This window comes from Sturnus vulgaris, chromosome 26, assembly GCF_052056855.1.
Source record: "Sturnus vulgaris isolate bStuVul1 chromosome 26, bStuVul1.hap1, whole genome shotgun sequence".
In the NCBI taxonomy this organism is placed as follows: domain Eukaryota; kingdom Metazoa; phylum Chordata; class Aves; order Passeriformes; family Sturnidae; genus Sturnus; species Sturnus vulgaris.
In genome coordinates this window covers 354,343-366,605 of record NC_142268.1, presented here as the reverse complement: position 1 = coordinate 366,605, position 12,263 = coordinate 354,343, and the positions used below count along the sequence as shown (strand labels likewise).

At 50.4% G+C, this 12,263-nt stretch overlaps 1 protein-coding gene and 1 long non-coding RNA gene across 11 annotated transcripts; one reads left to right on the top strand and one right to left on the bottom strand.

Annotated features, from left to right (window-relative positions):
• Positions 1 to 1,283: 1,283 nt before the first annotated feature.
• On the bottom strand, positions 1,284 to 12,263 carry HOMER3 (homer scaffold protein 3). Of its 10 annotated transcripts, none has more exons than XM_088179058.1 (10): positions 12,113 to 12,263; positions 8,995 to 9,151; positions 8,145 to 8,301; positions 7,361 to 7,492; positions 6,907 to 7,014; positions 5,444 to 5,562; positions 4,486 to 4,642; positions 3,563 to 3,673; positions 2,899 to 2,976; positions 1,284 to 2,150 (listed from the first exon to the last, which is right to left on the bottom strand). In XM_088179058.1, the coding sequence occupies exons 2-10, from the start codon at positions 9,006 to 9,008 to the stop codon at positions 1,962 to 1,964; spliced, it is 1,065 nt and encodes a 354-aa protein (XP_088035184.1). In that variant the 5' UTR covers positions 9,009 to 9,151; positions 12,113 to 12,263; the 3' UTR covers positions 1,284 to 1,961. The 10 variants fall into 10 exon arrangements, with proteins under 10 accessions (XP_088035184.1, XP_088035187.1, XP_088035186.1 ...); XM_088179061.1 differs by lacking the exon at positions 12,113 to 12,263 and adding an exon at positions 9,684 to 9,847; XM_088179060.1 differs by lacking the exon at positions 12,113 to 12,263 and adding an exon at positions 9,696 to 9,847.
• On the top strand, positions 10,481 to 11,667 carry LOC148221178 (uncharacterized). Its single transcript, XR_015808486.1, has 3 exons — positions 10,481 to 10,620; positions 11,104 to 11,221; positions 11,511 to 11,667. It is a non-coding gene; the product is annotated as an uncharacterized LOC148221178 (long non-coding RNA).

Genomic DNA, 12,263 nt, shown 5'->3' with positions numbered 1-12,263 from the left:
AAATTCTGATTTTGTGGAGGAGGAATCAAAGCTGGGCTGGACTTTTATGGGATTTTAATGGGAATTTAATGGAATTTTAATGGGATTTTCATGGCATTTTCACGTGCCATTTCCCCTTCCCTTTCCCACCAAAATTGGAATTTTTTGGGGCAGTTTGGGATCCCCTTTCCTGCTCAGCCCAAAGCTCTGAGACGTTTCCTCTGCTCCCCCCTCTCCTGAATTATTTCTTCTCTTCTTTCACGCCCTGTCTGCCTTTGCTGTGGAAAATTAAGATTCTCATTTGCCAAAAGCAGAATTTGGGTTGGAGCTGCAGGGAGACACAAAAACGCAGCCTTGGCACCCCAGGAACACGAAATTTCCCCTCTCTGGAAGCCCAAAAATCAGGAAAAAAAATTGGAAATAAATCAGGAATAAATCAGAAAAAAAGCAGAAATAACTCAGAAAAAGAGAAATAAATCAGGAAAAAAATCAGAAAAAACTCAGGAAAAAAATCAGAAATAAACCAGGGTGAGGCTGCAGAACACAGCAGGGATGTTTTGGTGCCCCTGCTCCAAAATCTTTTTGGGAATATCTGGAACTGGAGCAGCTCCAGGGGTGATAAATGGGATTTCATTGGTGTGGAGCAGGGAAAGCTGCAGAGGAAAAACCTCCCAGACCCATCCAGCACAGAAATGAAGAAAAAGCTTTTTTTTTTATTTCCCAAAAGCCACTTCCAGATTATTCTGGTAAAGGGAAAAAATCCCCAAAAAATTATTGCAGAGCTCAGGGGAAAAATTAAAAAAAAAATAAAATCCAGAGCTCAGGGGTTAATGAGGGGCCTGGCAGGGGGTTAATGACCTAACAAGGGTTAATTTGGGTTAATTAATTAATTAACCTAACAAGGGTTAATTTGGGGGCCAGGGCAGGGGTGGCACCAAGAACCTGCCCAGGTGAGCTCAGAGCCCTGGGACCAGGAGGAGTCCGGGAATTCGGGAATTCTGGAATTTTGGGATCTCTGAAATCCTGGGAGCTGCTTCCCGGGTATAAAAGGCACAAAAACCACACAGGGAAAAAAAAAAAAAAAAAAAAAAAAAGAGAAAAACCAACCAAAGAAAAAAAACCCCCAAACCCCCCCAAGAAACAAAACCACAAAAAAAAAAAAAAAAAAACCAAAAAGCCACACACGAAACCCACAAGGCCCAGGGTGGCTGTGATTTGCTCCATTTAATTCCAATTCCTCACAGCCCTCCCCAAACCCCCCCGGTGTCCCCAAACCTTGCAGCAGCCATTCAGTCCCACTGAGCTCGGCTTTAATCCGGGTTTTAATCCGGGTTTTAATCCTGGGTTTTCCTGGCCCCTGGAGCCCCCCAGGATTTCAGGGAAATCTGGAATTTTCTTCCCCTGCCCACCCTGGCTCGTTTGCAAAAGGCAAACGGTTTATCCTAGAAAACTCTACAGAAAATAATTATTATTATAATTATTATTATTGTAATTATCACACCCCCCCCCGAGCGAGGCTGCTCAGCCCCTTCCCCTTAAAAATGTAAAAACCACAGGGAGGGGGCACAGCTGGCACAGCTGGCACGGGCGGGCTGGGGCTGCGGGAGCTCCCTGGAGAACAACTGAGGGGTTTAGGAGCTCCCTGCAGAGGATTTGGGGGTTCAGGAGCTCCTTGGAAAAGATTTGGGAGCTCAGGGAAGGATTTGAGGGGCTCAAGTGCTCCCTGCAGAGGGTTCAGGAGAAGATTTGGGGGTCCAGGATCTCCCTGCAGAGGGTTTGGGGGTTCAGGTTTGGGGGTCCCAGGAGCTCCCCGGAGGTGATTTGGGGGTCCAGGACCCCGTGCCCTCCTGCCCTGTCTCCCTGGGCACCGGGGGCTGCTCCGTGCCCGGTCCCAGCTGGGGCTGCCCCTGGGGGTCCCTGGGGGTCCCTGGTGGCTCTTTGGGGCTCCCGGGGGTCCCTGGTGGCTCCCGGGGGTCCCGGGCTCAGTTGCTCTCCACCAGCTTGGCCAGGCCCTGCCGGAGCTCGCTGAGCTCGAAGATTTTGAGGTCCAGGATCTCGCCCAGCCGGCCCAGCTCGCTCTGGCTCCGCTCGCTCTGGGCTCGGCTCTCGGCCAGGCTCTGCTCGGCCGCGCTCAGCCTCTGCTCCAGATCGGCGTTCCGGGCCTCCAGCTCCTGGGGACGGACACACGGACTGATCAGGGACAGACACACGGACAGCTCAGAGCCCCCCTGCCCCCCCTGTGTCCCCGTCCTGTCACCCCGGGCCAGCTCTGGCCCCGGCCCTGCCCGTGCTGGGAGGGGGGAACGGCAGCTCCGCCCCGGGGATCGTCCCCAAAGTGCTGGGACGGGGCTTGGATCGTCCCCAAATTGATGGGACGGGGCTTGGAGCGTCCCCAAATTAATGGGACGGGGCTTGGAGCGTCCCCAGATTGATGGGACGGGGCTTGGAGCGTCCCCAAATTAATGGGACGGGGCTTGGAGCGTCCCCAGATTGATGGGACGGGGCTTGGAGCGTCCCCAGATTGATGGGACGGGGCTTGGATTGTCCCCAAATTGATGGGACGGGGCTTGGAGCGTCCCCAAATTAATGGGACGGGGCTTGGAGCGTCCCCAAATTGATGGGACGGGGCTTGGAGCGTCCCCAAATTGATGGGACGGGGCTTGGAGCGTCCCCAAATTAATGGGACGGGGCTTGGAGCGTCCCCAAATTAATGGGACGGGGCTTGGAGCGTCCCTGGATTGTCCCCGGGCTGTCCCTGGAGCCGCTCCTGCCGTGGGATCTCAAAGTTGAGGCTCCAGAGCTCTGAACTGAGCTCGGCTTTACCTCCCCAGAGCCACCCCCAGCAGGGCCCCAAATCCTGCCCCAGGTACCGCCCCCAGCCCCGCCCCAGCCTCACCTGCAGCCCCACCCCAGCCTCACCTGCAGCCTCACCTGTAGCCTCTCCTCGGCCTCGCCCTCCCAGTGGCCGCACCTTTGGCTCTTCAGCAGCTGCAGCTCCTGGGCAGGGGTGGAACCTTCAGAGCTCAGACCCTGCACGGGCCCTGCTGCCTCCACATTCCCATTTTTCTGTTCATTTTCCAATTCCTGCACTGCCCTCGCTGCCTCCACACCGGAATTTTTCTGTTTTTCAAATCCTCTGCTGCTCTTGATTCCTTCAGATTTTAACTTTTGTGGTTCTCAAATCCTGCACTGCTGTTGATGCCTTATTTCTACTTTTCAAATCCTTTTATTATTTTATTATATATAAATATATAAAAATAAAAATTATTCTAATTATAAATTATAAATAGTTATAACTATATATAATAATTCTAAGTATAGATCATAAATTATATATAATTATATTAAATAATTCTAATTATACATTTTATATATATAATTATATATAAATTGTGTCTATTTTTTGGGAATATGGTATTTGGGAATGAGGAGGGGCTCTCAGATCCTCACCTTGTCCTTACCTTATAAATTATATCTATAAATAAATATATAAATTCTATGTATTTATTTGGGAATGGGGAGGGCTCTCAGGTCTCACATCATATAAATTCTATCTATAAATTTATAAATTCTATTTATTTACCTCGTCCTTGGCCTTGAGCAGCAGCTCCAGCTCCTCCAGGCTCTGGCCCAGCTCCTCCTTGTTGTTGTCACTGGAGGAATCCTGAGTGCCCTGGGACTCCAGCTCTGCCACCTGCCAGGCCAATCAGCATTATTAACTGTTATTATTATTTACTATTCCTGCTTAATCTTCTTTTTTTTTCCCCTCCTGGTTCTCCCGGTTTCAGTCAGAGTTGGGATCGAAGCAGGAGAGGTGGAATTGTGGACAAGGAGCTCACCCAGACAGGGAGAGAGCCTGGAACAGGAAAAAATCCTGATGTGCAACAGGAAAAAATCCTGATGTGGAACAGGAAAAAATCCTGATGTGGAACAGGACAAATCCAGACCTGGGGCTGCCAGGACCAGGATCAGGATCAGGATCAGGACAATCCCAACTCTGGAGCTCTCAGGGTGGGGCCAGAATCCCCCAAAATCCTCAGATTTAGGGACAAGAATTGAGATGTTTCCTTCTGAGATCCTGCCGTGGCCCAGGGAATCCTGAGGGATGGATTTTGGGAATCACAGCAGATTCTACAGGAATTAAAAATTAAAAGGGAGGGTTGTACCTTAGAGGGGAATCTGAGGGGTTTGGGGAAGTCTGGGGCTCTCAAGTGCCTCGGCCAGTGGGGAAAGAGAGAGGGAAATTGGGGTAAAAAGGGAGGTGAGTCCTCAAAAATTGGAGGGGAATGACCATGGGCTCTCCCTTTATGCCAATAAAGTCACAGGACTCCTCTGTCTCATTTTTGGCCACAAACTCTGATATTTGTGCCTTCATTTTCCTGTTCAATAATCAGCTTTTCCCCCCACTTCTCCCCAATAAAATATTTTTTCCCCTGTTGTGGAATCTGACTCTGTTTCCCAGGAGAACCCCCCAGGGATTCCAGCCCGGGGGTTTTTGGGGCTCACCCTGTGCCTCAGGGTCTCTGTCTCCTCCTGGTACGCTGCCAGCTGCTTCTTCCACTGCTCCACGCTGGCGTTGGCCTCGTGCAGGGCGGCCACCAGCCTCGAGTTGTTGTCCTGGAGGCTGAAAAATTCGGCCTCCCACTGCACCTCGGTGACCGAGCTGGGGACACAGCACGACAGGCTCAGCACGGGCTGAGGATCCCACCCCGGCAAAGGGAACCGACCCAGGGGAGGGGCTGGGCTGCACAATTCCAAACAGAATTCCCTGCTGGGAAAACTGGACATCATTCCAGGGGAAGATCTGAGCAGATTTCCAATCTGGAATAATTTCCCTGCTGGGAAAGGGGGAATCAACCCAGGGGAGGGGCTGGGCTGCAGATCTGAGCAGGAGGTTTCCAATCTGGATTAAATTCCTGCTGGGAAAGGGGGAATTAATCCAGGGGAGGGGCTGGGCTGCAGAATTCCAAACAGAATTCCCTGCTAGGAAGAGGGGAATTTAACCCAGTGGAGAGTTAGAGCAGAATTCCAATCTGGAATCATTTCCCTGCTGGGAAAAGGGGGAAATTAATCCAGTGGAGGGCTTGAGCAGATTTCCAGTCTGGAATATTGGGAGATTAATCCAATTTCGGGGTTTGAGCAGATTCCCAGTCTGGAATATTGGGAGATTAATCCAATTTCGGGGTTTGAGCAGATTCCCAGTTTGGAATATTGGGAGATTAATCCAATTTCGGGGTTTGAGCAGATTCCCAGTTTGGAATACTGGGACTCCGATGCAGTTTCAGGGTGTGAGCATCCAATTAATTAATTCAATGAATTTCGGGGTGTGAGCAGCGGGCCCGGGGCCTCCCCCAGGGGAGCTGGGGGTCCCGGGGGGGGGTCCCGGGGGGGGTCCCGGGGGGGGGGGGTCCCGGGGGGGGTCCGGGGGGGGGTCCCGGGGGGGGTCGGGCAGGAGCAGCCTCACCCCTCCGAGAGCATCTTGCGGAGGCGCTCGCGGTCGGTGCCGCTCTCCAGGTCGGCGCTCTGGCTGCGGAACAATTTCTCCTCGGGGCCATTGGAGCCCAGCACGGGCCCGGGCAGCACCTGGGCCAGACACTGCGGTGGCCACGGCCAGGGGGCCAGCACTGGCCTCTGTGGCCACTGACCCTGCCTGGGCTGGCCCCTGTGGCCACTGACCCTCCCCATGGCCACCACCCCTCCCAGCCCTGGCCCTGTGACCCCCAGCCCCCCCCGGCCACCCCCGCCTGCTCCTGCCCCTGTTTTCAGTCACCAAAGGTCACCGGGTCACACCTCAGGCCAGAAATCGTTTCTAAGTTTTCTTTCAGTGGAAATTGTTGAGAATTTTTCTTTTTTTAAACTCACAGCATTGGATTTCCCGCCTGTGAAAATCTTTTTGCTTTGGTTAGAGGTGGATTTGTCCTTTGCTCTGAGTTATTAAAAACCTAACCCACTTATTAAATTACTTTTGGCTTTCTTAGTTACCCAGTCAGACTGCCTCAGCAATTCTTTTGTTTTTTTTTTCTATATCAAAGCCTGCTATTATTTTTATTTTTATTTCAGATTTGACATTCAGAGATCTTTCTGTTATAACACACAAACATCTGTGAGAGTCTCCTGTCAGGTCCTGCTATTCTGGGAATTCCCAGCCCAGAAAACGGGGGGGATGCAGGGAAGGATTAAATCTGATTTAATTCCAGGAGACAGGAAAATGCTGCTGACATCAATAATTAACTCAGTCATTCCATAATTCAGGGCTGGAGTCGTTCTGGGCTCTGCTGATGCTCAGAGCCCAAAATCAGGAGCTGGGGCAGCAGGAAAAGGGAGGGGGAAAAGCTGGGGGGGACAGCAGAGTGTCACAGGGACCTGAGATGGGGAAAAAATAATGGGGGAAAAAATAATGGGGGAAAAGGAAAAGAAAAAAGGAGGAAAATGGGGAAAAAAAAAGGAAAAAAAGCTTCCTGCTCCAGAAAAAGCAGGAAAAAAAATTAAAATGTTGGAAATGACAGAAAAAAAAACCCCAAAACAACAAAAGAAACCACAAAGTAAAAACAGTAACAAAAAAGCCAAACTTGCAGCAGGAGCCCCCCAGGCCGGGTTTGTGGGGTCTGCAATGGGGGAACCTTCCCGGAGCACCAGCTCAGCCCATTAATAATAACTCAGCTCATTAATTCGTTTCATTAATTAATTCATTTGATGTGACCTCAGGGCCTCTGTGTCACCCAAACCTGGCTGCCCCAAAGCTCTGGGAGAGGATGGGAGCAAGCAGAGAGCACCACAGGGAAAACACTTCTTTTGTTCCTTTTCCCCCCCATTTTTTCCCTACATTTTTTTTCCCTTTTCCCCCCCATTTTTTCCCTTTTTCCCCCATTTTCTCCCCCATTTTTCTTTCCCTTTCCTCCCCATTTTCCCTCCTGTTTTCCCCCTCACCTGCTGGGCTGTGATGCTCAGGGCAGGGTTGGTCAGTTCTGTTTTATCCTGGCTTTTCTCCCTGGCCACTCGAGCAGCTTCCTTCACCTCCTGGAACTTCTCTGCAAACTGCAGGGGAAGGGAAAACCCCGGGACTGAGCTGGGGATGGGCAGAACCTGCCTGCAGCACCACTTAAATTGGGTTTAATTTATTTTAAATTACAGAAATTCATGGAGTAACCCCTGGATTTGGCACTCAGAAACGGGGCCTGCAGCACCACTTAAAATAGTTTTTAATTTCTCTTAAATTATAGAAATTCAAGGAATAACCCCTGGATTTGGAGTCTCACCTGGCATAGGTGTCCCTCCCCTGTCCCCCAGGTGTCCCTCACCTGTCCCAGGTGTCCCTCCCCTGTCCCCCAGGTGTCCCAGGTGTCCCTCCCCTGTCCCAGGGGTGTCCCCAGGTGTCCCTCACCTGCGCCAGGTGTTGCTCAGAGGCGAAGCCCAGCCCATAGACCGTGTTGGCTCTGCTGTCCGCCCACTGCCCGAACTTCTGTGACGTCTTGGTGAACGTCATGTTGGGGGTGATGGTGCTGTTAACGATGGCCTGGGGACAGCGACAGGGTGAGGGGACAGCGACAGGGTGAGGGGACAGCGACAGGGTGAGGGGACACGGGACAGGGTGAGGGGACACGGGGGGGACACAGGGACAGGGTGAGGGGACACACGGGGACAGTCAGGGACAGGCCCGGGGAGAGGGGGACAGAATGGGGATGGTCAGGGGACACTGGGGGGGTCCTGAGGGGGACAGGGATCAATCAGGGGATCAATCAGGGGATTGATCAGGGGATCAGAAACTCAGGGAATCGGTCAGGGAGTCAGGGGATCAATCAAGGGATCAATCAGGAGATCAGATAATCAGGGAGTTGATCAGGGACTCAGATAATCAGGGAATCGATCAGGGAATTGATCAGAGTCAGGGAATCAATCAGGGAAGTTTCACCTGTGGGAAGACACCAAAATTCCCGTGCTGGGAATCACCTGAGTTGACATCAAACCCACCCAGAGCAGGGCAGGGCTGGGGGAAAAGCTGCTTTTTGTGTGGGAACAGATGATTTTTTTTTTTTTGGAGCACAGCTGTTCTATTTCCGAGCACAGCTGTTCTCTTTCCGAGCACAGCTGTTCTCTTTCCGAGCACAGCTGTTCTATTTCCGAGCACAGCTGTTCTATTTCCGAGCACAGCTGTTCTGCAGGCCCACCTTGGCTCCCCCCACGCTGATGATCCTGTACACGCCCCTCGTGGCATCGTAGAAGTAGGAGACGGTCAGGGCGTGTTTGCTGGCTGGGATCCAATTCCTCTTGGTGGCCGGGTCGATCTGGAACACGTGAGCCCTGGTGCTGAAAATGGGCTGCTCCCTGCAGGGCCAGGAGAGGAAACAGGGCCAGGAAAACGGGGATGAGAGAAAAGGGACAGGAAAGGGAAAAAAAAGGGACAGGAAAACAAAAAAAAAGGGACAGGAAAACAAAAATCCCAAATAGGGATGAGAGGAGAGGGATGGGAAAAGAAAAATGTGACAGGAAAAGAAAAAAGGGCCAGGAAAACAGGGATAAGAGGGCAGGGACAGGAAAACAAAAATCTCAAATAGGGATGAGAGAAAAGGGGCAGGAAAATTAAAAACCAGGACAAGAAAAGAAAAAAGGGTCAAGAAAACAAAAATCCCAAACAGGGACGAGAGGGAAAGGACAGGAAAACAAAAATGCCAAACATGTGCAGGTTTGTATCTTCCTCTCCTGCACACTTAAGAGTTTTGTGTGAGGAAAAAGGAAAAAAAATAATTTTTGTTTACAATAACCACCAGCCCTGAGTATTTCAGGGTATTTCCCCTGAAGCCCCAGATCCAAATCCAAATTTCCCAAGTTCTGTTTCCACATGGATCGTGATTTATCTTGGCCACACTGGGAATAAAAAATGGATTTTTCTGCCCCTCATGATCCAGACCCAAATTTCTCTGTTTCCACAGGGATGATTTCTCTTGGGAATTCTGGATTTTTGTGCCCCTCACCCCCCTGTCCTGGGCTCATTTTGGGCAGGAATGAGGCAGGATTTACCGAGCTGTTGACATTTGTCAGTGGGGCAGGAGGTCACAGCGGGGTTTGGGTGCAGATTTTGGGGTTTGGGTGCAGATTTTGGGGGGTCCCCTCCTCCTCCTCCTCCTCAGCTGCTCCGAGGCTCCTTCCTGGCGCTGCCTCCACAGGGATTCATTCCCTGGTAAAAAAAGAGAAAAAAAAAGATTAAAAAAAGAGAAAAAAGATTTAAAAAAATATAATAAAGAGATAAAACCCAGCACAAACCCAGCACTGAAACCCCCTGCCTGCAGAATGAGGGCACTGCTGTCACACGAATGTCCCCAGGTGTGGCCCCAGGTGTGTCCCCAGGGACACAGAGAGAGGGGCTGGGGGAGATCCTGCCCCAGGGGAGCCCCCAGAGCACAGAAATGAAATGAGAGTGAACAGGATAAAAAATGAAATAAAAGTGAGCAGGACAAAAATCAGAGTGAGTGTGAGCAGCACAGGAATGAGAGTGAACAGGATAAAAAATGAAATAAAAGTGAGCAGGATATAAATGAGAGAGAACAGGACAGGAATGAGAGTGAATATGAACAGGACAGGAATGAAATGAGTGTGAGCAGCACAGGGATGAAATGTGAGCCAGCCCTGGGCACGCTGAGTCAGCTGAGAGCCCAGCCTGGCTCTGCTGCCCTTCCTGCGTGAGAAACCCCAAAAAAACCCCCAAAAACCCCCAAAATCGCAGGGTGCGGGGGCTCAGACAGAGCCCAGAGCTGCAGGAGTGGAGCACGAGAGGGGCCGAGAACCCAAATCCTGCGGATCCGGCCCCTCCTCCAGGGCTGCTCCCTTCCCTTTTATCAGCCTGCAGCAGCCCGGGGAGCGCTGCGTCTGTCTGTGTGTCTGTCCGTGTGTCCGTGTGTCTGTCTGTGCTATCTGTGTCTGTCTGTCCGTCTGTCTGTCTGTCCGTGCTGTGTGTCTGTCTGTGTGTCTGTCCGTGTGTCCGTGTGTCTGTCTGTGCTATCTGTGTCTGTCTGTCCGTGTGTGTGTCTGTCTGTGCTATCTGTGTCTGTGTTATCTGTGTCTGTCTGTCCGTGTGTGTCTGTGTCCGTGTGTCTGTCTGTCTGTCCGTGTGTGTCTGTGTTCGTGTGTGTCCGTGTGTCTGTCTGTCTGTGTCTGTCTGTGCTATCTGTGTCTGTCTGTCTGTGTGTCCGTGTCTCAGTTCTGTGTTTCTGTCTGGGGGAATTTGGGGCTCATAAACTGAAGTCACTCCTCGGCTCCTTCCCCTCTGCTTTTCCCCCCTCCCCAAATTCTGAGCCCTCCCGAGCTCCGGGACTCTGATAAACCAGGACGATCCGGGATATTCCAGGATTTGGGACACTCCAAAATCCGGGATATTCCAGGATTTGGGACACTCCAAAATCCGGGATATTCCAGGATTTGGGACACTCCAAAATCCGGGATATTCCAGGATTTGGGACACTCCAAAATTCGGGATATTCCAGGATTTGGGACACTCCAAAATTCGGGATATTCCAGGATTTGGGACACTCCAAAATCCGAGATATTCCAGGATTTGGGACACTCCAAAATCCGGGATATTCCAGGATTTGGGACACTCCAAAATCCGGGATATTCCAGGATTCCTCCCCTGGATGCTGAACTGCAGAGGTGCTTTGGGAACAAACTTTGGCAGCACGGATTTTTCCCACCCCAGACTTTGGGAAAATGGATTTTTCCCCAATCCCAGGGAGGATTTGCAGCTCTCCTCCCCCGAGCTGACCTTGGGGACAGGATCCTGCTGTTCCCAATTCCCAGGAGATTCCCGGGCTCAGGAAACCCTGCAAGGTCACCCCGGGCCTTTAAACACCCCCAAAAATCCCTTTTTTTTTTGGGTTTTGGGGTTTTTGGGGGGAATTATGGAGCACCCTGGGGCGTCCCTGTCCTGCTTCGGGACACAAACACTGCCAGAAATCTGTGCAGCAATTAACAGTTTTTTGAAAAATAAAATTTTTGGGGTGGAAACGAGGGAATTTTTGACGTAGAAATGCCAGGAGGATTTTAGTCCCAAGTCTGGGCTTTGTTCAACCTCTCCTGGCTGAGTTTTTTGGGTTTTTTTGCAGAGTTTTTTGTTGGTTTTTTTTTTTTTTTCAGAGAAGTGCCAGGAAAGGGGACGCTGGGATTTAACCTGGATCCTGTGCCAGCTTCAAAGGGATCCTGGCAGATTTCTGTCACTGCTGATTCCTCCCCAGGCTGTGCCTGTTTTATCCAGGTAGTCCAAAAGGAATTTTTTTTTTTTTAAAGGGAAAAATTCAAAAAGAAAATTCAAAGAGGATTTTTTTTCTTTTTTAAAAAAGGAGGAAAGTGTAACAAAAAAGGGGATTTTTTTAAAAAAAGAGGAAATTTAAAAGAAGAAAGGAAAAATTAAAAAGAAAAAAGGAAATTTCTTTTTAAAAAAGGAAAATTTTTTTTAAAAAAGGAAAAATATAAAAAAGGGGGAAATTTTAAAAAAATGAAATTTTTTAAAAAGTAATGTTATTTATTCCGTCCTGCCCCTCCAGAGCGCACGTTCGGAGGGAATTCTCTCCCAGGACCCGCAGCCCCAAAGCCTCCATTGCACAAAAACTCAACAACGTCCTGAAAGTTCCTAAAAGTTCCGAGGCCGAGACAAATTAAACCTGAAACCCCGTCCCGCTGCCGTGCCCCAGTCCCCTCTCAGCTCACAGAATTATTTCACTGTGCGGAGAAATCCGAGCTGAAATCGCCCCTGCTCTTTGTCCAGGCAGGGAACACCAACAGGATCCATTTTACCCAGCACAGCCACAACAAACCAAAGAAAATCCTTCGCTTTCAACTCCGGCCAAAGTTTCGGGGGTTCCAGGGCTCCCACGTTGGATTCCCCTCGTACCAAAGGGAATTTAAAGATTTAAAGAACTCGCGATTCTCCATTTCCTCACCCCGAAAATAAAAAAGGCGAGGCTTGAACTTCCCAGCTCGCAACGTGGAGAGGAAAAAAAAGAAAAAAAAAAAAAACAAAAACCGCCATTTAACCCTTTAATTCCTTCCTCCGCTGCCTTTAAAAGCGGCTGGGTCGTGGATAAGGAAAGCAAAAAAATAAAAAAATAAAAATAAAAAGTGGAAATGAAGCCGCGGGAGGTCTCACCCCATCCCCGGCGGGTCCCGCCGCTCCCGAGCCTGCCTCGCCTCCTCCTCCTCCTCCTTCTCCCCTTCCTCTTTCTTTCTGCCTCTCTCCGGATCCGGATGCTCTTTAAATTTCCTCCGGAATTTCACTTTGAAGCGCTGCAGCTGCTGCG

Bases quoted from the DNA above. Each gene is read 5' to 3' on its own strand.
- HOMER3 (XM_088179058.1), bottom strand. The intron at 7,493-8,144 runs GTGGGCCTGCAG...CGCTGTCCCCAG, and splicing joins TCAGCGTGGGGGGAGCCAAG to GCCATCGTTAACAGCACCAT. The intron at 4,643-5,443 runs GTGAGGCTGCTC...CTGTGTCCCCAG, and splicing joins CGCAAGATGCTCTCGGAGGG to CTCGGTCACCGAGGTGCAGT.